The sequence below is a fragment of the Vulpes lagopus genome, chromosome 1 (genome assembly GCF_018345385.1).
Source record: "Vulpes lagopus strain Blue_001 chromosome 1, ASM1834538v1, whole genome shotgun sequence".
Taxonomy (NCBI): Eukaryota; Metazoa; Chordata; class Mammalia; order Carnivora; family Canidae; genus Vulpes; species Vulpes lagopus.
In genome coordinates, this window is record NC_054824.1 from 17,963,741 (window position 1) to 17,991,004 (window position 27,264).

At 34.8% G+C, this 27,264-nt stretch overlaps 1 protein-coding gene across 1 annotated transcript in view; it reads right to left on the bottom strand.

Moving 5' to 3' along the window:
- UFL1 (UFM1 specific ligase 1) overlaps positions 1–25,644 on the bottom strand; it is a 30,882-nt gene extending 5,238 nt beyond the window's left edge. Inside the window, exons 1-13 of the mRNA XM_041763636.1 lie at positions 25,482–25,644; positions 23,809–23,954; positions 22,726–22,754; positions 21,994–22,091; positions 21,360–21,474; positions 19,472–19,602; positions 13,168–13,226; positions 10,943–11,089; positions 8,973–9,148; positions 7,645–7,824; positions 5,784–5,904; positions 3,388–3,504; positions 204–321 (exon numbers count right to left, since the gene is read on the bottom strand). Of these exons, the coding sequence (XP_041619570.1) occupies positions 204–321; positions 3,388–3,504; positions 5,784–5,904; positions 7,645–7,824; positions 8,973–9,148; positions 10,943–11,089; positions 13,168–13,226; positions 19,472–19,602; positions 21,360–21,474; positions 21,994–22,091; positions 22,726–22,754; positions 23,809–23,954; positions 25,482–25,558 (1,514 nt within the window). The 5' untranslated portion in view covers positions 25,559–25,644. The remainder of the gene's footprint in view (positions 1–203; positions 322–3,387; positions 3,505–5,783; positions 5,905–7,644; positions 7,825–8,972; positions 9,149–10,942; positions 11,090–13,167; positions 13,227–19,471; positions 19,603–21,359; positions 21,475–21,993; positions 22,092–22,725; positions 22,755–23,808; positions 23,955–25,481) is intronic.
- Positions 25,645–27,264: the final 1,620 nt, after the last annotated feature.

The following is a 27,264-nucleotide window of genomic DNA, read 5'->3' on the forward strand; positions in this document are numbered from 1 at the left end:
CCACACTGCCTCGCCCAAAGCACTTACATGTTTGTTGACACGAACAGCCTTTATAGGCAAACAAAAGCTGGAATTTGGTGGCTACATTAAATTCTAAGCTTTGAAGAGATCTGAAATTCTGTAATTCTATAACCTTTGTGAAAATTTTAGTTAATAACATTGAATTTCTATCATAAAACAGAAAAATACTTTTTTATACTTACTTTATTAAGAACTCAGCAAGTTCAGAAATACATTCCTCTGGGGCATCTTGTATATGTTTTCTTAAAAAGTCTTCAATCTCATCCTGGAGCATGAAAGTGATCTCTGGCTTCTTCTTTCCTAGAGTAGAAATGAGCAATGGGAAAAACAATGAAAACATAAAGCAACCTAAAAGCAAAGGAGGTTCATTAACATATTTACTAAGGTAGTAATTCATTCACAGCTTGCCTTAAAGACTCTGATATTGCCAGTGTCAGATAGCAATAAGCAATGAAAACAATTTTTGAAATAAGATATATAGAGGTATTTCTTTTGAGTAGTAACTTTCTAACTTTATTTAATGACTATTTACTGAGTTAATCAAAAAATAGTAAAGATGAATTAAACTTCTGTTTAATCATCCCTAACTTGGATGATGCAAATAAGTGGCAAATCAAAACAATGAGCTGGACGGAAAAAAAAATCTTTTAAGAAAAAGATAACTTCTCTTTGTTGAACAATGTATACCGAGCAGAATTTCCTTCTTTACGAAAAAATGATTAGTTAGTAAAAATCAAATCATCCTTATAATTTACGGATCTTCAGAAAAAGTCTCTAATCATGGTAAAGTACATCTCCTGTAGAATTAAGCTAAAAATTGTCTCTTGGGAAAGGCACAGATGAAAAAAAAAAAAAAAAACCTCATAATTTTACACTTATAATTTATTTTTCTTCTTACAAAAATAATTCCATGCCGGAGACAATTTGTATGCAGCTACTGTAATGGAAATAATTGTTAAGTGTGGAAATGTCATGCCTTCTCACCAACTTGGATAAGCATGGGTTGCAGACAAAGAAAGCTAACAATATTTCCTATTATTAATATGGTACAAATATAAAAGTGATTATTTCCAGCTAAATTTGGTTTTTGCAAAACCTTACAAATAAAAACTAATGAAATAAAATAAAAAATAGCTCAAAAATCAATCTTCACTATGTGTCAAGATCTAAGCAGCTGACATTACAGCTTTAGAACAGATACTTTAGAAGATATACACTAAGGTGGTTCTCCTTTCTTTTTGAGAGCTGCTATCCATTCCTGATCTTTCACATCACATAGTTTCTGCTTTCTCTGTTTATTTCCTGCATGTGTTTTACAAGTTATTAAATTATATTTCCATATAATTTAATCTTTCACACTGAGTTGATGCTGTATTTTAGCTGAGAACCTAATTATATCCCCCATTTCAGAGATTATAACACAACTCCTTTTCAAAAGCACTTGAAATTATATTTTTTTAGGTAGAATGGTTTTACTATCTTTATAGCTCCTCTCCATAATTTGTGCACAAAAGAAGTATCATATGCCTCATTTAATGATTTCTTAAGGCTACAGATATTAGAGAAATATTTTATTAAATGCCCCTTCTCTCCCACCCCTAGTACATCTGGAGAATAGAGAAAGTCATTAATCAATGAAAAATTAAAACCGACACAGGACAGTCTTAATACTATTTAAAATAAGAACAGGGCCAGTAGTTTCTATGAAGATAGTTTTAATTAATTAATATTGTTTTATGCATGTTGAGAAGAGTAGCTATTTTTTACCTATCTTAGAATACTTTAAAAATCAATCTTAAGCAATTCTGCTATCACTAATAGTAGCACATTAATAGCTGAAGCCATGGCACCTGATATCTACACCTCCCAGCTCTAGCCCATATATAATGACATCTGTGGAAGGGGGAAAAAAAAATTCAAATTATCATCATTTCAAGTTTTCTTTTATTAGGGAAAAGGTAGAGGGAAGAATCATAGTTTCATTAAGTAAGTTTATTTAAAACACAAGCATAAAAGAATCATAATTTTGCTTAGAAAAACTAACATGTCTCTTGCTAACTTAACAGTACCAAACACTAACAAGTCTCCAAAAAGGAAGATGCATATACTTGATTTTCCCCCTTACATAGAAGCAACCAATTACATGTTACCCTAAAACTTAAACATGCATAAAACAAATGTTTCCTACTTAGTCAGAAATTCACTATTTACAAAATATTGTAATTTGTTTTGTATGGCAGTGGGAAATCATAAAAATGACTATGCAAGTTGAAACTGTGCAGTGTTAATAAACAATGGGAAAATTTATGATTGTTCTGTGATCTTTTAAAAATGTCTGTGAAAACGCTGAAAGCTCTTACTGTTGGTTATAAATGTAAAGGGAAATAAAAAAGAAAACTAATAATAGTTTAAGTAAACTATATAATTCAGCTCATCAGAAACACTGGGCAACAAAGTATTTTATTTCTTTGTAAAAAACTTATCAAAAACAGTCTGACTAGTGCTTGACTTCTTCTCATCCTATAACTTACAAGACAGGGCAAGCATCTTTTCTATGCCTTGGTAAGTTGTCATACTCCTTTTTTAACTTGGGAACACAGTTCACAGCATTTTATCCCTTGCCCTTCCAATGTTGTGAAACATCTCTGAGAATTCTTTAATATGAAGTTTCTGCCAACTTCACATCCTCTGAGACATTTTCATTCTTTCTGTCACAACCACTCTCCCAGCTGACGTCAGTAAGTGCATTTACACAGTTCCTTGGGCTGCATACCTAGTCTCTTGAACAGTGGCAATGGCAGCATTCCCACAGACAGCTAGTTCTTCTCTAACACCATTTATTTGTGATCCATATTTTGTTTCCAGTGTTATCACTTTTCATTTCTTTGCTGCATTTTCATCTTTGGTGGCCAATTCCCCTTTGATTATCCATTTTGTAAAATGTCATATGGATTCATTGATAGGAGGCAAGGACGTAACATGACTACATGGTTTGTTGTCTGTGCATAAAGTGAAGAAGGGACACACAGTGATCAATCACTGACAAACTCTGAAGTATGTGATGCGACTGTCATGGCTCAATGATGCATGTGTGTTATTTATGTGCTGATCAATGGATGGAGGAGCCAGCAGCAATGTCTGCACTTTATGCAATTACTCAGTTACTCCACCCTAGTAATTAAAATACGAACCGTGTTGTTGGAAGGCAGGTGTCATCAACTCAACTATGGTAAATGAATTTGTGACCACTGAAACTGGGCAAAGAAAGGACTTCTTGTATAAGCTATATATCTAACTCTATGCATCTTAAGAAAATGTTTACAAAATCACACACATACAAAGGAAGAGTAAAACAAAGCTACACACCAGTGTGAGATGACTCATCATCACTATCCTCTTCTTTTCTTCCTTTCTTCTTGATTTTTTTCATTTTGTACTCTCTAGCATTGCCACCACCACCTCCTCTCACACTTCCACTGCCCTCTGGTGGAAAATGATATTCATTAGTATTACCTAACTAAACAACCATTTTTAGAAAATGGTGACACTATATTGTCATATTTAACTTTACAGCAGAATAATAAAAGCCAAATAAGTTTTAGCTGCTACTTAAGGTTGGAGATTTTTTTAAATTACAACAGAAGTTCTGTAATTCAGTCAATAAAAAATTAATAAAATGTTAAATCTCTTGAATTTGAGCAACTCAGATAGCTTACCTGATCTAAATGCAGTCTCTTCTCAGTCTCTTCTTCCTTCTGTAAGGATACCTCTTTTCTGTAACTCTCACTTTTTCTTGGCCAAATCCATTCCTTTACCACTTTTTCTACCTTCTCCAAAAGAAATGTGCCCTCCTTTGCTCATCTCTGTTATCACAGCCTCATTAATATCCCCTATTACAGTACTTCACAAGTTTAATTATCCCTAGTTTTGTCTTTTTGGTTGAAAGATAATTATTCATGTTTACAGGGGACATCCTGAGTCTCCCACCATCCAGAGAGACAATGAAATTCTTGAGAACAGGGAGCATGTCTCACTAATGTTTGTATCCTTAGGATTAAAGCAATGCTTGACACCTTAACATGTGCTCAATAAATGCTGCCCATGAATGTTAGGTTGGATGAGTAGAAAAATACAGTTATCGATCACCTGTTAGCTAAATAAAGACTTAAAAAATACAAATTATGAGACAAACTAAAACACTAAGTAAAAGTAATGTTATTGAGATACTTCTCTGCTACTACATATTTAACATTTAAAGTATCTACTCAACAAAATAGAATAGTTATCTAATAATGGGATTGAAACACTGAAAAATATTAAAATTATATTTCTTCATAAAAGATTCATTTATCAATAAAGTAAAATAACATACAGATCTTTTTCTAGATTCTAAGTACAATTCCTTTAAGTTTCCTCATGTCCTATAATTATAAGTTATATGAATGTATTTCCTTTGCTTTAATGAAAGAAAAATACAATTTTCAAAAGCACAAATCTAAGGTGAGTGTGCTTTTTACATTTGGCAATAAATTTCTTATAGGGAAGACTTTTCTATTTGACATTATTCCATGCACTATACCTAAACTATTGCAATATGATAGTACTATCACTGAGATGATGACCAGATAACTCTGAATTTTTAGAAGGAAATAAAACAGACTAGCTATTCTGACATAAGTGCAACCAACTGATTAAGGTGAATTTATATCTTCAAATAATATGATAAGATATGCATGGCAGTGAATACTATTATGATTTATTGGAGTATAATTTTCCCAGAAAAATACAGAGAAATTTCAAAGTATCAAAATGGAAAGATTTTGTAGAAAAAGGTTTTTAAAGAGTAAAGAAACAATCTCAAAGAAACAGGAGCAATTTCCCACAACAAATAAAAATGAAGTTTTTATAATAATCTTTAATATAGCTGTACTAATGAAACATGTTGAATATCTAATTTCTTTAACCCCGATATAGAATAAACTTGCTTCTACTATTAAAAAGTATGGAAAACATATGTTGATTTTCAAGTGCAAGTTACCAGTATACCAGTACTACCTGGAATAATTTCCAGTGACTCTTAATTAAAAAAAAAAAAAAAAAAAAAAAGAAAAAGAAAAAGAAAAAGGGAAAGATCTTGGGAAATTCATTTATTCAATAAATATTTTATTTATAGAGCATCTATATATAATACACCAACAAGTGCCCAAAGGACTATAGAAACAATAAACAAGATGGACAAGGTTTCCAAACAATAAAACACATGACACTGATAAAAGCAATACAAAAAACTATATGATAATATGATGGAGAGTGACCATGTCTATTCCATGTCAATAAAGCCTCTCTGAGGAACTGACATTCAAAGTTGAGCTCTGAATGACAAGAAGAAATTTGTAACCTGAAGTTTGAGAGAGAACATTCAGGTAGGAGTGACTAGTGCAAAGGCTTTTAGATAAACACAAACTTGCCAAATTTGAGAATTAAAAAAAAATTGAAAGGCTACTGGGCTAGAACATAGATGGTGAGGGAGCAAACAATGGGAGATAGGCCAGGTCATGAAATGAACTTGGTTCTCACAAAATAAAAAAGAAGAAGTAATCACTAATATTTCCATTTTCATAAACAAAATTTATCAGAAAGATATGGTTAATATTAGCAGTTAAAGATGAATCAAACTTCAAAGGGCCTAATAAATGCAGAGTTCACTGCAACAAGTAAAAAACCTCATCTTTCAATCTTCTTTGTTAATAATAATTTATTACCTGTTGCTTTTCTCCTTCGTTCATCTTTTTTATCTTTTTTACTTGTATTAATGCTTTCTAAAATGGAGACTTGTTTCAGATCTTCTTCAGTGATTAAATGAACAGGATTATTTTTCATTTCCTGAAATAAAACATACTTTTCTTGGTAAGCAAAAATATTTGGCATTACAGAAAGCATAAATAGAAGTTATTTACATACTCAATTATTATTACTCATTTTGATTGTTCTTGTTTGATCTCATGCTAAGAAGAACTACAGAGCCTGATTCAACAGTTGCCAGTCTAAGACTATTTCTCCTTGCCAAAGATCAGTCTCTCCTCTTGCTGTTCTTGGCTTTTTGAATATGTGATCATATAATGAAAAATCCTATCTGGTCTGTGAAAAACTGATCATATATCAGATGCAATCTTCTTCTGCTGATTTGGCTTTTTTTTTTTACCTCTGCTTAATAGGTGATCCTTGCTCTTTTTCTTTTTGAGGCTCCCAAATCCAGTGCCACTTGGATACCGGAGATTACTAGAAAGATTAACAAAATCTCCATCCTCCACCCTAACAGAACAACCATGTATGATGAGTTGCATACTTAATCATATGAAGTGTTTTTATTTCCTCTGGACTTAATCTTGATCTCAGCTTTTAAAAAATTTGTGTTAAGAATAATGAACTATTTCCATGTTCAGAAACTGTTTTTTCATCATGGGACAGGGTTCTAAATCTGTAGTGACAAAAGTACATTTTCATAAAAAATGGTATTTCCTTTTTGGTTTTCTGAATAAAAAAGAATGTTGACAGTTCAAACAATAAAATCATCTTTTTTTCCTGAAGTTATTTTTGTAGTTGGAGGGAGGAGAGCAAAGAAAGAAAAATTGATGACCATGTTTTTATTTTAGTGTAAATAAATAAAAATAATGTAGCCATTTAAGGACTTGGAGATATTATGTACTAGACATTTTGTACATATCCCTCCTGTATTTAAATTTATATTTGAGAAAGGAGGCATCATCATTCTTTCTTTGAAGATATAGAAATTGGAGGTCTATTTGTCCAAAGTCGAAGACAGTAAACAAGTTGAGACTGGCAGGTTTACTGTTATCAATCCTATGTACTTTTACTCGTCTCTGATGCTTAGCAGGCAAGATGTAGAAAATTGTCTTTCTTTTTAAAAACTATTAAAGAGCTTTAGACTAGAGATGAATACAAATTATTTATATAAGCTCTCATAGATTTATTAACAGTCTAAGATAAATGGACTTGTTCTCCCTATCCGTGAGCAGGCTTTTTAAGTAGATGGGACTGTTAACTAGAATCATGATTTGAATAGACATTAAAGCAGACCCCGCAGGACCTATGCTTCTAAACAGTTTGACAGCACTTGCTCTGAGGGGCTAATCAATTTTTGATAGTAACAATTTTTCCCCTCAGTAAGTTATCCCATTTGTGCATCCCAAATAGGTAAAATTAGTAAGGCTCTATTAGATTTAGTAAATATATAGTGTAGCGATTGATAGATGTACTGTGTATTCATACACAGAATCCACAGACAGCACTTCTGTGGATTTTAATGTGGGACCAATACCCTTAGGTGACTTAATTATGAAGTGTATGATTTCATTTATATGATTTTCATTTATAAAATTGGCTCCCTAAATTCTAACTTATATATCCTGATGGGAATGAAGAGGGGGAAAAACAAATTGAGGAGGAGAAATAAAAAGGAATGATGTATTAAAGGGAAATGATGCATGAAACACAATGCTCATTTCTGGGTATATGCTGCTTACTCCATTTTTCAAAAGACATCAGATCACTCTAACATGAAAATCCTGTTAAGATTAGTGGGGGAAAGGAAATCTGGCATACCTTTTCAGCTTTCTGGTGCATCAGTTCACTGAAGAGTTCAATACAATTATTTATGAATTTTTCACTGACTACGACTGTGTCGCTAAAGACTACAGCTGATGCCTGCTTGCTGAATGCTCTCATCACCTGTTGAAGCAACATCCCAGCATCTTTGACTGATAACGAACTGGGTAACAGAGGCTAGAATCAGAAACAAAATGAAAACAAATATAAATATAATATCATACAGATAAACCTTGATAACCTCCTAAATTATATTTCTGCTTTCATGATCACTTGAGCTCTGGAGTCATATACTCTACTTAGTCTCCCTAACATCTCTGCTCTTATGCCTAACAGGCATCTCAAATTTCACATGTCCACAACAGCCGCCGCCTACCCCCCAACACCTATCTCCCATCCACCCTTCGCCATTGTTCCCCCATTTCAATTAATGGTACTGTTCTCCACGCAGTTGATCAAGCCCCAAACCTACATGTCACACTCAGTTCCTTTCATAAACCCATGGGTAATCCACCATCAACTCCTGACAAATTTACCTCAAAACCAGATTTCTTCGTAGCTCTTTGACCTATCTGAAGTCATTATTTTCATGAACTATCTCTCCCGTAGGAAACCTGTGTGAGCACCACATTCCTAGCAAGTAAAATGGGTTCCTGGCACACAGATGGTACTTAAATTTGTAGAATGAATAAATGAACACCTAAATCTGGAATCTCTGGAAATTTGTTTATCTAAAGCAAGTTAATTTTTTGCTTTATGAAGAGAGTCTGGGTCTTGACTAGTAGATAATGGATTGGCCTCTTGTTCCTCTCTCTTCACCGGCACTTATCTTTCTGGCATAATAAAGGCAGGTCATACTGAATACTGAAGCAAAACACTATCAGGGCTGAAGCAGCTCATATTAATGAATGGATAAGGAGTACACAACTGCTAAAAATGCCTGATGCCTGTAAAGTTATAAATGTCTGGATAAAATTGTGAGAAATCTCATTAATTTATGTATGGCTCATATATGATATATGATATATCATATATATATGATATATATGATATAACTCATATATGATATGAGTGTTATATTATTTGCTTGAGATTTATAAAATTCTGGATGTTGAGTATCCATATATAAAAGATCATTCTACCTCAAAAGCTATAAATTCTTTAAGCATAATTATGATTGTTTAGGCTATAACACTGACTGCTAGAATTTGGCTACGAAGCCAAGATTACCTTTATGTATCCTAACACTTAAAATAACTACATACTAGTGAGTATCAGTTCTCATTGGTTTAAAGCAAAATTAACAAGAAAAAGATAAAACATACTGCAATATCAACCCATGTTCCAGAGCTGATAGCTTCCTCTACTGATGCTTCCACCTGATCCACAAGTCCTTGACCAACACAAGCTGCTTTCAAAAATAAGAGTTGTGTTGTCTTATATCTTTTCTTTATATAGCTCACAGCATCTGGGATTCCAAGTCTGGACAAAGCATCAAATTCTAGAAATATATCACAAATAGAAATGGAATGGAATACATTAGAACAGAATTGTCAATCATTTACATCTTTTAGAAATCTTAGAAAAAATAATTTCTACCAACACCTATTCTTTGAGAATGCATCTTTCTTTCCTTTCTTTTCTTTCTTCTTTTCTTCTCTTCTCTCTTCTCTTCTTTCTCTTCCCCTCCCTCCCTCCCTTTCTCTCTTTCTCTTTCTCTCTCTCTTTTTCTTTCTTTTCTTTTTCTTTTCTTTCTTTCTTTCTTTTAGAATAAGGCATAGAAATATACCACAGCCTATTCCTTGGTTAGGCAGCTACCTTCCCAGATTTTTATTACTAAACATAGCTGTAGAAAAATTAGTTCAGGGCAGCCTGGTTGGCTCAGCGGTTTAACGCCGCCTTCAGCCCAGGGTGTGATCCTGGAGTCCTGGGATCGAGTCCCACATTGGGCTCCCTGTATGGAGCCTGCTTCTGCCTCTGCCTGTGTCTCTGCCTCTCTCTCTCTCTCTTTCTTCTCTCTCTCCTCTCTCTCTCTCATGAATAAATAAATAAAACCTTTAAAAATAAATAAATAAACAAACAAAAATTGGAACTTATTTTGCTTACTATAGCTAATTAAAGGTATCAGACAACTTAGGACAAATTGTTTTACTGTTCAGTCTAATTTAAACTAGTAAGAGACGTAGCATATAAACAAAACTAAAAACAGAAAAAATACTTAAATTTATAGCCATTAAAGTTACTGGAGATATCTATTGTCCTCTCTGTACCCAAATAAGCATATTTAAGAAAATTAATTATAACGAAGTTCTAATCCAAGTCCATGGTTGAAGAAACTGAAAAGTACATTAAAGAAAACCAAGGAAACATAAGGGCAGAGCCCAGTATTCTAGCATAGAATTAAATTGTTTGAACATTAGTGTTTTATAGGTTTATTTATTGAGAAAGCAACTGATCTCTTACATGATTTGACTTGGGTTATGATCAAACTTACATATACATATGTAATATATATAAGTATTATATATATGTATATATATATATTTGTTAATTGTATTAATGGCTAAATTTAGTCAATCTACTTTATCCAAATGACAGAACCTCAGAAACAGAAGTCAGAATAGCTTCAGGGTTTCTGAAGAAGTGGATGATCCATGCTCTAAATTAAGATCAAAGTTATCAAGTCATCAATTATTACATGAAGAACTTTACACTGTAAAGCTGACAGCTAATAAAGTATTTCCAAGACTATGTAATGAATAATTGGGCAACTTATTTTTTTTTTTTTTTTTAATTTTTTTTATTTATTTATGATAGTCACAGAGAGAGAGAGGGGCAGAGACACAGGCAGAGGGAGAAGCAGGCTCCATGCACCGGGAGCCCGACGTGGGATTCGATCCCGGGTCTCCAGGATCGCGCCCTGGACCAAAGGCAGGCGCCCAACCGCTGCGCCACCCAGGGATCCCAATTGGGCAACTTATAAAACATAATAAGTATAATTACTTTTCATGAATTAATATATACTTGAAGTTGTAATAGTATCATATCACTGGAAGGCTGGTAACAATACCAGCTTTTGGCTTTTCTATAACAACTGTTCTAAAAACTATGAAATTAAACTCAGTTCCAAAACCAACAAAACCTTGCAATTTGGTTACCTTTACACCCAGAGAGAACCATTAAAATCTGCTGGCAATGATAAAGTATATGTATACGCCTTGGACTAATACAATACTTTCTAAGAATGTGTGTAGTATTAGAAGTTTTAATTTTAAAGACAAAAAGAAATAGTTACCTAGATAGCCATTCTGTCTGAAAAAGGAATCCACCCAAGTACTCTGTGTTCTGGAGTAAATGTCAGGGACAAATACTGCTTTATCCTGTCTCCCACCAACCACAGTGCCTCGTAAACGTCCACTATTAACAAGTTCTTCAAGCACAGCTTAAAACAAAACCAAACAAATACAAATAAATCAGAGCCAGTGTAAATGTCAAGAAGTAAAATACTTTCACAATTTAGTTATTCTTACCCTTTAAAAAAGCAATTTAAAGTTTAAATTGCATAAATGAAGACATTGTATTTCAGACAAAACTTTCCTGCCATGTATGAGAGTACTCAGGTCATAAATTTAGGAAATTTTGGCAACTAGCTAAAGGTGCTGAACTTGTAACTCAAACTAGTTAATATTAACATTGATTTTTTAGTTTGAATAATTTTGGGGAAAAATGCCATTATTTATCTTATGATATGTTTCAAAGTGGATAATTAAACACTTTGAGAATAGATAGTACCCAAGTACTAGTGTTACCAAGTTCAATTTTCTCTTATTTAGAAAACCAAAGACACCTGGATCACATTACAATCAACTATGTGAAATAAAGCCATTAAAATTTTTATAAGCTATTATATTTCTACTGTTTAAATTGCAACATATGTAAGAGAAGTATAATACTGTGGTTAAGAGGATGAATCTGGAACTAGACACCCTTTAAGTCCAAACCTCAACTCTATTACTTCCTCACTGACAAAAACTGGGTAAGTCATGTTACTTATGCCTCCATATTCTTAGCCATGAAATAGCGATAATAGTAACTGTCCCAAAGAATTGTTGTATTCAAGTAAAGTGCTTGGAATAGTACCTGGCATATAATAAGCATTCAGTAAATGTCAACTAAATATCATCACCACCACCACCACCACCACCACCACCACCACCACCACCACCATCATTATCATCAAAAGACTGATGAGAAATGGACAGTACTGCCATTAGCATAAAATATATGCTTTTAGTTAACTAAAACATTTAACTAAACATTTTATTGATTAAATTTAAACCCCCCCTGAAAAAGACAAAGCATATAGGAAGGAGTTATTTCTAAGCGACTCAGAAAGCAGTCAAAAGATGCCTGGCAGAGAAATGTTTATGAAAATCAGCCTTTTTCAGAAGTAAAAATTAGTTTACATGTGAGTTTCTGGATTTTGGTGCTGAATAAACTATGATACATTAGAAAAGTCTAGATTTTTCAACAGACTGCAACAATAATTTTAAATTTTGTGACTGTACAACACAAATCCATGCTCTAAATTAAGATCAAAGTTATCAAGTCATCAATTATTACTTGAAGAACTTTACACGATAATTAAATCCTACCAATCTCCAAGTAATAGATTCCAATATGTTACATTTTTAATTTTAAATGTCTTAAACAAAAAATTTAAATTTAACTCCATATTCTAAAAAAATATAGTGAATTAAAACTAACTTTTGGTTTTATAAATGAATTTCTTTTCCAGTCTTCATCTTAATTCTATTTGCACAGGTATCTAAGCCAAAAGATTTAAGTCATTTAAAAAAAATTATTCCAGCAAGACTTTAAAAAGCCCCTCAAAACCTGATTAAGAGCTTCACAAACACATACATAATGTAGGTAATGAACCAAGACTATTTTGAAGATAATTACAATGCTGTCTGAATGCTAAAAAAATTATCTTGACTGGTATTATCCTCTTTGTAAAAACTTATTTTTTTATGTCTTAAAATATTTATTTGTTTAGTGAGTAAGTAAGCTCTATGCCCAGTGTGGGGCTTGAACTTATGACCTTGAGATCAAGAGTTGCATGCTCCACTGACTGAGTCTGGCTGGCATCTCTAAAAATTTTTTAGACAAACACTATTTACGTTCATGTTAGAAAACATAACAAAAATCTAAGAAAAAAAGTGAAGATTATTCTTAATCCTAAAATTTTAAGCCTCTCTCTATAAATGTATATGCATAACATTTTATACACACACACAATTTTTTTAATTCTACTCCTCTGAGGGTAGCCAACACTAAATGTTTGGTGGATATAACAGATATATACATGAAGATTGGTATAGAGAACTTTTCAACTAAAACAACTTTAGTTATGTAAATTTTAAGATTAAAAGAAGTCAAAACATTAAAATTAGTAAGCTTTATAGTAACAGTCTATCAGCAGCTAATTAAGTGACATATAATTTAAAGCAAACTCACAGTAAAGCAGCTGCTCTTGAAATCCATATTTGGAAATGAGAGAATTCACTGCTGTAGGCCTTCATGGAAAGAAACAAAAAGATATTCTTACTCATTCTAGAGTTAAACTTATTTATGAATTAAAAAATAATAGTTTGCTGAATTTCAGGGGAATTGATTTATATTCACAATCCAGGATCAATTCACTTTTTCACCAAATTTTTACCTCAGATTTAGTGATATCTAAATCTGTTTTTTTTTTTTTTTTAATGTTTGTTTTTCTTCATTCAAGTCTCTCTGGGAGGCTCTTTCTCCACCTGGGCATAGCCAAGTGAATGTTATCTAATTCTATCTGAAGAGAAGTGAAATCATATATGTAGTAAAAGAAATCTGGCATGATATACTCTTAAGATTAGGTGGGTGACTGGGAGGGGTCCACTTAAAATGCTCCTTTTTGCTTATCACTATTTTCTGTAATGTTTCTTTACAAAAAAAAAAAACAGTTTTAATGGGGTACAACTTACATATCATAAATCCAACCAACTTTAAGTATACAATTCAATCATCTTAATAAATTTATAAAGTTGAGGAACCATCACTATCTCTAAGATCTTGAATCTTAGAATGTTTCTACCATCCAAAAAATTCTTCACAGATGTTTGGAGTTAATTCCTGCTTCTACCCCTACTCCTAGAGAACCACGGATCTACTTTCTAGCTCTATAAATTTGCCCTTCTAGAAATTTCATATAAATGGAATCAAAATGTAGTCTGTCTGGTTTCTTTCACTTAGCATCATTTTGAGGTTCATGCATGATGAAGCATGAATCAGTATTCACTCCTTTATATTGTTGGTTAGCATTTTACTGTACAAAGATCCCACATTTTATCTGCCCATTAGTTGATGGACATATGCATTGTTTCCAGTTTGGAGCTATTGTGAATAATGCTGCTACAAGCATTTGTGTTCATGTCTTTTGGTGGACATTGTGGACATCTCTCTTCATTTCTTTTAGGGAGATCCCTGTGAATGCTTTTCTTTTATAATAATTATCTTTTTTTTTAAGTAAGAGAAATTAAAAGGAAAATGACATAGACTTTCTTTTTCTGACTATATATTTTCCCCTATTCATTATAAGCCAATTATGCCTGTTTTCTGGTTTGAGTTTAGTCTATGTTTTTATTTTAATGCATATAACTAAGGGACTTTTAAGTTATTCCAAATACTAAATTCTCTGTTGCTGATTATTTAAGATGTTATGAATTCTTTCTATGACAAACTTGGGAGCAGAAACATTTGTCTTGAATATGAATTGATATTTAAAACCCCTATGTTTGGGAATTTTGACTAAATTATTATTTTTACCAAATTCTTACGTAGATTATTTTTTATTAAATTGGTTTATCCTACTTTTTCAGCTAAATTATCTAGAGTCCCAAACCAATCAGGTCCAGTTAGATGCTTGGTGAAGTTTGCTCTCCTCTGTTTATCTCTGTTTATTACAACCTTCCTATGTTTTTTTTTTTTTTCCTGTCCCCTTCACCTGAACACATCCCTACAAAAATGTAGAAGGCTCCTTGAAGGACTTTATCTTAAAATGTATGCACGTGTAACTTATTGTGGGTGTTTAGCAAACGTTTAATTGAATTGCGCAAAATACCTAGTTTTTGTACAATAAAACTCAGTTGTTGAATTTTTATTTCAATTTAGAATACAATGTAGTTTAGTATACCTATATATCTCACCATTCTATCTCCCGTTCTTCTTTTGGCTACCTATAACAATAATATATACCCTTCTAAAATCAGAGATACAAGTGTTTTCTCTAAAGTTAGACCAGAAAAGTGGGGGGTGGGGAGTTCCTTACATATAAGAGATAAATATGATGACATGGTACATTAAATGGAACTGTCTGGAAGCCATATAGCTTAGCAATATCTTCTGAGGCTCAGAATTTGTTCTGCCTTCATGCTTTGATAATACCTCTGCACAGAGAAACTCAGGGCTACTGTGAGTAAGAAAAAATATTATTTGCCAAACCTGATGAGAACTACACTCACCACAATTAGTCAAAGAAAAAAGATAAATATCTGTCAATAGGAAAATATGCTCTTAGCTTTTATTTTTTGATCTAGTAATAAATGCACACAGTACAAAAAAGGTACAAAACGGAATCCCCTTTCATTATCAGTTACCCCATTCTCCCAGAAACAACTACTCTTATCAGTTTCTTGTGTTAGGAGGGTGCAAGCTGTCAGAGCCTATGTCGGGAAAGAAGGGCATCCACACAGGGAAGAGAAAGCTGCAGCAGCAATGGGAAATCAGTTACATAAAGGGGAATCATTCAAAAAAGTAAATTTAGCTGACCCTTGAACAACATGGATTTGTTTTGTTTTGTTTTTAAAGATTTTATTTATTTATTCATGAAAGACACAGAGAGAGAGAGGCAGAGACATAGGTAGAGGGAGAAGCAGGTTCCCAGCAGGGAGCCCAATGCAGGACTTGATCCCAGGACTCCAGGATCATCCCCTGAGCCAAAGGCAGATGCTCAACTGCTGAACCACCCAGGCATCCTGAACAATGCGGATTTGAACTGCATGGGTCCACTTTACATATAGAATTATTATTTTTTAAATATTTATTTATGAATTTGAAAGAGAAAGAGAGTAAGAACACAGGAGCACAGGGTGGAGGGGCAGAGGGAGAAAAGGTCCAAGCATACTCGTGCTGAGCACAGAGACTGACATGGAGCTTGATCTCAGAACCCTGAGATCACGAAATGAGCCAAAACCAAGAGCTGGATGCTTAACCAACTGTGCCACTCAGGCACCACTATATGTGGATTTAAAAAAAAAAAAAAAATATATATATATATATATATATAGGGCAGCACTATAAATGTATTTTTTCTTATGATATTATTTTTTAAAAGATTTTATTTATTTATTTGAGAGAGAGAGAGAGAGAGAGAAAGCAAGCACCAGTGGGAGAGATGGGTAGAGGGAGAGGCAAAAGCAGACTTCCCCTGAGCAGGGAGCCCAACTTGGCACTTGATCCCAGGACCCTGGATTCAAGCTGACGGCAGACACTTAAAGGACTGAGCCACCTAGGCACCCCATCTTTCTTATGATATTCTTAATATTTTCTTTTCTCTAGCTTACTTTATTGTAAGAATATAGTATATAATATATAAAAGATGTGTTACTCGACTATTTGTCATTGGTAAGGCTTTTGATAAACAGCAGGCTGTTAAGTTTTGGCGGAGTCAAAAATTATTCACAGATTTTCAACTTTGGTGTGGGGGTTGGTGCCCCTCACCTCTGTGTTGTTCAAGAGTCAACTGTATATTAAGGATGACAGGAACTAGGTTTCTCAGGGTCCAATAAGGGAGTTGCAAATATGAAAATGAGAAAACTAGGACAAAACTAATAGGGGGCTTGGAAGGGAACTGGAATTTTCAGTGTGAACTCATGGTTTTTGATAAGTATAAAAATACAAAAATATAGATATATAGAGGGTTGTATACACATGTTTACATGTATCCCTTAGCTTATCTGCTAAAAGGACTTGGGAACAATGATGACCAGACAGCAATAAGCAATTTAGTGTCCAGAACTTGGGTTCTAAATAGTACACTCTACTAAAAAGAACCAGGGTTTCTTGGGGAAATGGCTGATTCCAGGTTTGAGACAAGAAAAGTACGAACGGAGCCTACAACTTCTTGTTGTACTAGAAAGGAGTGCTCCAAGAATGATGGAGACATATTAAAAGGACACAGAAAAGAGACTGATAGGTGGCCCAATAGCTAAATTAGAGCCAATTAAAAAATATCTAAATAATGATGATAATAGATTTCAATTCCACGAATTAGATAGGGAGCCATGAGTCATAGTGATTTAAATAAACTGAAAGTTTGATTAAAAAAGCACAGTAACTTACAAGATCTCAAATTGCCCTCCACACAAATAATTAATTATAAAGGAAAAACAAGTAGCTTTATGACAAGCCTAACAGATACCTCCTTATTAAGAAGTTATAATGCACACTATCAGTAACTAGAAAAATCTAAACTGTATACCACCTGCTAGGACTCAATGACAAGAACACAGAACTACTTTGGTTACATTCCTGTCAAAGATGCATAACCTGAACATCAACATGAAAAAATAGCAGACAAGCAAAATCGAACATCTTATAAAATAACTGGCCTGTGGTAGGTATTCAAAAGTGTCAAGGTTATGAAAGTAAAAAAAAAAAAAAAAAAAAAAAAAGACCAAGCAAGCATTCCAGATTGAAGGTGACTAAGGAGACATGCCAATTAAATGCAATATATGATTCTGAACTGGGTCCTTTATAGTAAAATACATTATTGGAAAACTGGTAAAACATGAATGAGATCTAAGGACTAGATGGGAGGAATGTATCAATGTCAATATTTGATGTTTGAATTATAGTTATGTGATTATATAGGACAATGCCCTTGTTGATAGGACACAAACTGATGTATTTGCGGTGATGGATATTATGTTAGGAACTTCCTCTCAAATGGACAGGAAAAAAAGATTCTTCTGCAATTTTTCTGTAATTGTGAGATGTTTAAAAAAAAAAGGAAAAAAGAAAACAGTTGCACTAAATTGCAAGCTTTCTCTTCTAACCCAGTCTTTTGGACCAGTGCCTTGTGTGTATTAGGTGCTCAAGAAGTGCTTTTGATTTGTTGAATGACCAAAAGAAATCACTGTGGCTGTCTTATAAAAAATGTCCTGGAAGGTAATAAGAGTAGAAGAAGGGAGACTGGTTAGAAAGCTACTAAAATAGTCCAGTTAAAAAATGGACTGATCTGGGGGGAATGGTGATGCCACACAAGTAAAGATAACAAATATTTAGAATACAGAATTCAAAAAGCCTTTGTTTTCTGAAAAAGGGGGCACTGAGAGAAAGGATGATGTAAAGGATGACTCCCAGGTCTGTGGCAAAACCAAATGGATTAATACCATTTACTGGTAAAATGGAAACACAAGTGGAAAAATAAATTCAACTAGGGTAGAGTGGGGTAGCTCAGGCATAGTGAGCTATTTTAAATATGGTGAATTAGAGGGATTTGTAAAACATTTCAATAGAGATGCTGTGTGAGTAATAAGTCTGAAATTTAAAAGAAAAGTCAAGTCCCCTAGGAAGACAGTGACAAATGAAGAAGAAAAGGTGACCTGAAACAAAACAAAACTTTAAAGGCTAGGGAAAGGAGGAAAAGCCAAAATAAGGTGACTTATAAGGTATAACCAAAGGAAGTAAGAGGAAGGCAGTAAAATGCGATGTTAAAAAAAAAGAAAGAAAGAAAGAAAAAAAGAACATTTCAAGAAGGAAGACATAACTGGAGTTAAATGCTACTGCCAAGTCATGTAAAACATGTTAGAAAGATTTCATGATTTGACATTGCTTTGTAAGTTGGTAGAAGCCAGACAGGTGAGTTGAGAAGTGACAGAAGGTCTGAAAACTGAGACAGTAAATGTAGATATCAACTCCTGAGAAGGTTTATTTTAGGAAAGGGACAAACAAGGTGATAGAGTAGAATATGTGGTTGAGAGAGGTTTGATTGTTTTAAAATGGGAGAAATCTGGACTCAAAAACCACTGAGATAAAGTTAATGACCCAGGAGAGAGGAGATACCTGAGAATGTAGGTTTTCTTAATTCCGTATTGGAGAGTCACTCAGGCTCCAAATATTTCAGAAACTCTTACTTTAGAGTAAGAGTTTAATTTTCTGCTGCAGCTCATACGGTAAAAGTTAAAGTGATTTTGATATTAACATTGTTAGTCATGAGAATTGTAGGATGTCATTTAGTGGAAAGGGCTCTAAAATCATCTAGCCCCACCTGAGGCTCAAAGGAGTTAGGAGACTGACTTATCTGCTGCAGCTCTTACGGTTACTTTGTGATAGAGCTGGGACCCAAGGACTTGTCTTTAGACTGCAAGCTCCTTCCATGACCCCAGGATGACTTGATATACTGACCTGGGTATTCTGCAGACCTGCATCTGGGGTCATAAGGGTGATTAACATAGGCAGTGAAGGATATGTGGGCTGGGGAGTGTCTGGCTACATTCTAGGGCTCTGGAATCCCGAACCCCAGTCACAGAACTCTATCTCCAAGAACCGAGGGGAGGGTCCTGAAGGAGACTAATAAAAAAAAAAAAAAGAAAAAAAGAAAGAAAGAAAGAAAGAAAAAAGAAAAGAAAGCTGATAGAAAAAAAAAAAAAACTGTAATCAAAGAAATGTAAAAATATACATATTTTCAAGCAGGCTTTAAAAACAAAAACAAAACCAGGCTCACCGGGTAATGGCACTAAACAGCCCCCGGATGCGGGCTTTATGTCGGGCTACGAAGGCTTCCGTGAATATTACTCCTCTGTTATCAAGATCGATGTGTCCATTAATGATTCTACCTAGTCGCTGAGTTAGTGCCTGGGGGTAAAGGTGCAAGTTTTTATTAATCTGAAAGAACAGAATTATACATAATACAATTGTATAGGTTTTTTTTTTTTTTTTAAGATTTTCTTTATTTACTAATGAGACATAGAGACAGAGAGGCAGAGACACAGGCAGAGGGAGAAGCAGGCTCCATGTAGGGAGCCCGATGTGGGACTTGATCCCAGGACCTCAGGATTACACCCTGGGCCGAAGGCGGCGCTAAACTGCTGCGCCACCCAGGGAACCCTAATTGTATAGTTTTAATGAAGTCACGCTACACACTGATGTTGTATTATCATTATGATTGAGAGACTTCAACAAGTACAACAAATTCATAGGATATATAAGACTTAGTATCTAGGAAACTTCATCATCTCAGAATAGAACCAAGAATTGAATGAGTCAAATAGCTGGTATGTTAAAAGGCTTTGCTACTCGCTAAGAAGGGCTATTTCTAATGGAAAATAAAAGTGACCGATTAACCAATTTTCTAGATACAGGCAGCCTGAAACATACAGGCAGCCAAGACATGTATGTGGGTCTTGAAGAAGACTCTGCTTGGAGCTTCAAACACTGAGTGAAATAAATGTTATTCCAAGATTCTGAAACCTAGGGAAACATGAGACCTAAAAAGTTATCTTCTCTGATGCAAATATTAACAAGTGTATCTGTGCCCAGAGATCTATACTCGCAGACAACAGACAACAGGATTTCCTAGTAATCCCAAGGGAGTGTTTCTCCACAGCTACAGTATGACTGCGGTCAGGTATATCTGAAATAAGTCTGGGTATATATCACATCCCAAGAGGAGTTAAAACTACTCAAGGCAGCCCCCTGGCTGATACTTTTCTGGTATAGAAACATGCATCTCAAACAACTTCTTAATGACGTTTTAGAGTACTGCCTGTGATATTCAGAAAAACTAGAACTGAAAAATTTTAAGAAAACATACACACTTCCAAAATGTATCAACAGCACAGTTTTATAAAAAAATCTTTTGGGTCTGTACTGATACTTTTTAAAAGTGTTTTAAAAACATATTCTTTGACCTGTGATTAATATATATTTGCTCACTTAAAATAGAACTTAGTCTCCTGAAATGCTATGTAAAATAGGTCTATATTCAAATGGTCTTTTAGATGCAATTATAGGAAATCACTCTCTCAAAATGGATGAGTAAATATGTCTGTATTATAAATTAATCTCATGTAATTATGGTCTGATAAATTTTTTAAGCTGGATTTTCATAAAGTGATATATACCTAAGAAGAAGAGATTTGGCTTTTCTCTTATTTATTCCAGTAAATACAAAACAAAATCATCATTTATTGAGTACCTCCACTGTGCCAGACATCTCACTAGATATACCATCAATATAACCTTACTGGAGTCTATGAAAAAGACAATCATTTCCATTTTAAAGATACGTAAATTGACACAAAAAAAAGAGTTGAAACAAATTTCCTAACATTGAATAACTAAGTAGTGGCATAAATGTATTCAAAGTCTGTTTTACTCCAAAGCACATGCACTTTCCACTATACAAAATAGATGTCTATAATTCTAGAGTGTCAAACTATTTTAAGAACAAAGAAGTAATCATTTCTAAATGGTCTCATGAGAGCCATCAATATATAGGAAATATCCCCAAACACTTGCAAAACATTAATTTATGGTAAGAAAGTCTAGTTTTTTTTCTTTCAACTAAAATTCTTTACCTGAAAAGACATTATACTATTAAGAAAAAATACCTGTGTCAGAAAGTTTCCAGGAAGATCATAGGTTTTACATAGCTCTGATATGGTGACCTGACCACTTTCTTGCAATTTATCATTAACCTCTTCTGCTAACCGATCCAAATAGTTCCTAATAGTTAAAAAAAAAAAAAAATTAGGAATAATGCTTTTCCTCTTTTAAGTACAATAACATATGCCCACAAAAGAGTGAATAGGCTATCTTTAGGTAAACATGATTTATGACTCATATTCTGAAAATTATTTTTTTCTTATAAATGTAACTAAATGGAAGGTCAACCAAATGACAAATGCCGGCATTTTTTAAACAATGTAAATTGTGCAATCATTTTTCATTAATTTTTTGGAAGAAATTTGTTTTCAGAGTTAAGATCAGATATAAAGACTGTAAAAATTACATTCTGTGCTGCTTTAAGATAATAGAAAAAAAAATCAAAGTTTTTATTATTTCCAAGAACTCCATACAATTAAGCACTTACTTTTTAAGTACAATGATCTTAACAATGAAAATCAGCATTATGAGAGTTCTAAATAAAATGTCAAACTGGTCACAATTGTTTTAAATTTAAACACTATTAAAAAAAAAGAGAAAAAGAAACACAAAAAAAGTGCTCTTATATGCTGTACTTACTCATCTATCAGTTGTCCCAACACTAGCTGAACATGTTTTTCTGATTTTACAATGTCACCAATTCTACTTTCAATATGAGTCAGATCCACATTAATTACCTAGAAAATAAATAAAATTCTATAAGTTGTAAGTTCATATCGTCTCTTCTTAAGTTTAAAGTTACATATTAGAAATATCTTTTTAAAAACTTGCTTTCTCTTAAATGAATTTCAAATCAATTGGAAGTATTGTGAAAAGTCTCAGACAAATAAAAATTTAGAATCTTGTTAACTTTCATTTCTGAACAACTACATTTTCACTTGCTAGGAAAGCTTGCATTAAGAAGCTATAGTTTCATACAATAGGCACCTTTTATAAAAATTTTCTAGCTTCTTAAAACATAGTGTATCTTGCTGATGACCTGCATGCTATATTTTCTAAAAATATCTTCTACTTTTAAAAATATTTTTCTATTCCTTCCATAAACTAAAAGCACATAAACGTCAAAGTTATTTTTCTCTCCAAATTACATAAACCCAGTAATTACATATAATGACAACTATGGGTTTATTTGGTAAAGGATAAGCAAATAACTGAGAAAGAACTTATTAAATTGATTAAAAGTATTAGTGAGGACTATGAAACTATTTCTTCACCAACATTATACAAAATAGGATACCAGTATTAGTGAATACTTTAGTCATAGTATCAAAAAATTGAGAAAGGAAAAAAATTTATAAATTTAAAATTTACCTGTTGCAGATCAACAATGTTTACTCGACCTTTAAAAAAAGACATTTATTGATTTTATATTTACGTGTAAGACACACAAGCCAAAAAATACATTTCAACAGATATTTATCTGGACAGTGGAAGTCCTCCTTCTACAAAGGAATAAAGCCACAATAATTAATGTTTTCAAATACAAACCATTAGCTAAATAATAAATAAGTCTTTATGGCTGGAGGCATAGGCAATAATTTATTTTTGAAGTTTCATTTGTCACATAGGCTAATAACAAATGAATACACAAGTTGCCCAGGCCTACGGATTTAAGATTTATCTCCCTTCACAATTTATCTGTGACCAAGGAGATACAACTAAATTCAGATGAACTTTAAAAAATTTTTGGAACAAGTAGATTTCCACCTATTGGCAAAAGAAAATCTGTCAAGTATTCTAAATTATAGCTAATATTTGATTAGCTAACCATGCAGGAAGATGAACCAACACCAAGGGTATATTTGATAACATCTAATGAGTTGTTTTCATAGTTGCTTCTATTTTAACCAAATAGTGCTCAGAGTTGCTTAGTAGTTTGTTCAAATTTTAAAAAGACAAAGAAAAACAAAAACTTTATGTGTTTCTACTAGCGTTTCCTACAATATAATAGGTATAGCACTATATTGTTTCCTAATTTGCAAATACTGAAAGGTAAGTTTTTAAGAGTGTGGTAGTATTGCTCTATATTTTAACAATCTGCAATCTTTTAAAATCTCTGTTCTCCTTTCATAATTACCACCTGATAATAGATAGCTTACCCTCCCAAGTCATCCAATAAATTCATGAATTATGGATAGAAACAGTTGATTAATTCACATACAGAACACATAACTCATAATAATAAAAGATGCTATTTTGTAAGGTGACAATATTTGACTTCATTTAAATTATATGATCTTCTTTACCGGAAGCTATTAAAAATATCGAGGCTGATTTTTATATTAATAATTGGGAAGGATGTCTTCTATCCTCCAAATAATTTATTATTTATGTTTTAAGGGTTTTCCCCCCCACCTTCAAATAACCAGAGGAAAAAAATAAGGAATTACTTACCACCTCGGACATGTAGCTCATCTCTCATTTCTTTACTAATCTGAGCTGGTGTAATATATTCCTTCCCATCAAGTGTGTGAACTACTTCTAGCTGTTTTTGAGCAATCAATTTATTCACAATCTCAATGCAGTTCCGCTCTGACAGCCTGAGAGAGACAAGAAGTTTTATTATTTATTTTTTAATAAATTTATTTTTTATTGGTGTTCAATTTGCCAACATACAGAATAACACCCAGGGCTCATCCCGTCAAGTGCCCCCCTCAGTGCCCGCCACCCATTCACCCCCACCCCCCGCCCTTCTCCCCTTCCACCACCCCTAGTTCGTTTCCCAGAGTTAGGAGTCTCTCATGTTAGAGACAAGAAGTTTTAAAATGCACTTGATATATTTGTGCTTAACAAAATTAACAATGTATGAAAAAAAAAATTTTTTTTAAAAAGCCTGGGTGAAGAGGCACTATACATTACAAAATCTGTATCTTTTATTAGTAAGCCATATAGATTCAATAAGTCTAAAAAAATAAAAACAACTCTTGGGGGGTAAGCAGGTTGACATAAACTTCAATCGTGCACCTAATTGGTACAAACCATCCTATTACAGAATTTCAAGTTTGCTCTGTCCTCTGCACCTGCTTCTACTCTTCAAATCTAATTAGAAAGGCGAGGACATAGAATTTAGGTAGAAAAAAGGTCTGCCCTTTTACCTCAGTTTCCATTATAAATTCAGTTAAAAAAAACAAAAACAAAACGAAAGACAAAAAAAAAAAGCAAAAAACACCCCCAAAACCAAACAAAGCACACTTTTCTTTTAAACTAATAGTGTAATTGCTTCACTTCTACTACCATTCGCCCGTAGGCAGGAGACAGGGCCTGGGAAAACCAGGACTGCAACTGTTATCCCAGCACTTCAGGATCTGCCCTGGTTCGCTCTCAGTGCTACACAAATACAGTATTAAGGGGTTAAGGTCTTCAAGCCCCAGAAGGCACAAAAACATCAAAAGGTGAGAGATAGAGTCAACGGATTCCAAAAAAAAAAAAAAAAAGGGGGGGGGATTCTATTAATATTGTATATGTGTTCCGTAATATTAAAAAGCAGAGCTTTTAACCCCTAAGCTTGATGGCTCTGCGAGGAATGTCCGTGTCCCAGGAGTCCTTACAAAAACTGACAGATGGGACCAGGGGCCCGGCCTAGCACTGCTCTTCCGGAGGACAAAAAAAAAAAAATAAAAATAAAAAAAAAGGCAAGATGTTGCACGAGTCAACACAGCACTTGCTAAGCGCTGTATGTTGGCGTTGGAAAGTCCTGGGAGCGTCGGACAGGCGAGGGTGCCACGGGACTCCACGGGTGATTAAGGATGCGACGGCGCTCGTGGGGCTGGGACGGCTCCACGGGGCTCAGGCACCAGCTCGGCCGTCGGGAGGGCGGGGCGCGCCGGCCTCGGGCCCCGGCTGCCTCGGGGTGGGGTGGGGACTCCGGGGCGTAGAAGCTTTCGGGCTTTTCCGCCAAGAACTATGCCTGGAACCGCCGCCCTCCAGGCTCGGGAGGAAGGAGAAGGCAAGACGCGGTGGCACAGGGTGGGTGGGAAGGTGCGGGCTCCAGAGCCAGGGACCCCCCGGCCTCAGCTCTCATGTGGCTGCCCAGGGGCTACTCAGCAACGGAGAGGGAGGGTCGGCACCTCTGAGTGGCCTCGGCGAACTGCGCCCGCTGGAAGTCAGCTGCCAACCGCCTGATCTCCTCCCAGGCGTCCGCCATCACGGCCGAGCCGCCGAGAGCCGCCGACACGTCAGCCCAGACGCGGCGGGAGCCGAGGCGGAACGGGCCGCGCGGAGGGACAAGAGACTCCTCCCCCGACGCAGAGGCCGAACGCGCGCGCCCCGCGCCGGAGGGGCGTGTCGGAAGAGCCGCGGCCCCGCCCACTCCGAGTGGGCGGGGCTTTGCGGGACGGCAGGTGGCGAGGTTCTCGCCCCGACAGTGGGAGGCGGGACGCGGCAGGTCAGCAAAGTGCTACTTTAGGTCTTTTTGTATTCTAACTCCTGTTTCAGGGCCGTGATGATTGGGTTAACCACTTTTCCTTTTCTTCTGCCCTTCATTTGTGTTTTGGAGAGGGGCGGGGAGGTGCCAGCAATTAGTATTCTCTCTTCTTCCCTGGCTATTAGCAAGAGCAGTCCATTGGGTAACGTGGGCACAGAGCAGTTGTACCTTTTGGGAGACAGTAATGAAGGTAGGTACTCTAATTTTTTTTTTTTTTTTTTTTTTTTTTTGCAGTAGAGGTGACTAATTTGGTTACTATGAAGGCTGGGAATTGCGCTCATGTGCTTCTAGATTTAGAATGTTATTCTTATCTATTTCTCCTGTGGGGGAGATTGACTCCATCAAACAATGAAGAAACAGAATCATACGATAATACTATATATATGTATATATGGCTACGAATGAAATGGAGGAGGCAAAGGGCACGTTTATTTTGCTTGCCCCTGCATTGATACTAGGAAAAGTTAAGTATTTACTCTGGAGTCAATTTCACGTCCCTTTTCACTTTTATACAAAGCTATCCACTTTAAAAGGAAAAAAGAATTCGTTCCTTTTAACTGCATGCACAATAGAGTTGGTGAAGGGGAATTGTTTCAGTTCTTTTCCAATCTCAGTATCTTATTCAGGGTGACTCAGATCCAAAGCCACAAAGGTACATGTGTGGTAAAGTTCCCAGCTTTATTTAAAATGCAGAGAACACAGTCACAAAAACCTGTTACTAACACCAAACAGTCGCATAGTCTGGCAATGTGATTGCCAACCAAGAGGTGGAACACCAAAAGTCAAGAAGGTAACTTCTTGAGGAGGGTAGGGGGTGTTGTTCCAAAGGGCATCAAGCTTCAGAACAACCAGAAACATTCATTCGTGTAACAAAGACTTGTCGAAGGTCTATCAAATACCATGGAGTACATTGGTTGGTAAGGCAGACATGATCATGCCGTAAACAACTTATAAATCTAATAAAGCATATATTTTCTTAAAAAAGTACTTAGTATATACTATAAAAAGTATAGCAATAGGACACACAAAAGTATAGTGTGCCATGTAACCACTTGGCAGCCAAACTTCTTCCTTATCATACAAGACTCTGGCAGCCTGGCTTCTACTTTTTGGCAGCATCAGCTACTGTCCACCACATGTGAAGTAATGGGCTAGACACACCAAGCCCTTTCAGGACTTCATATCTTTCTGGAATGCTTGTTCCATACATCACTGCACCATGCTCCCATTTATTTATTTTTCTATGATGTCCCAGATTAAATAAAACTCTTTAGTGAAACCTTTTAAAAATTCCTACAGTTATTCCATGTGCAGTGTCCCCACAATTCTTTATTCAAGCGTCTCTAACAGCAAGCAAAACTATATTGCAATTTTTACTTACTATACCTCTAAATAGTCTGAGTCTTCGATGCTCCCTAGCATTAGTA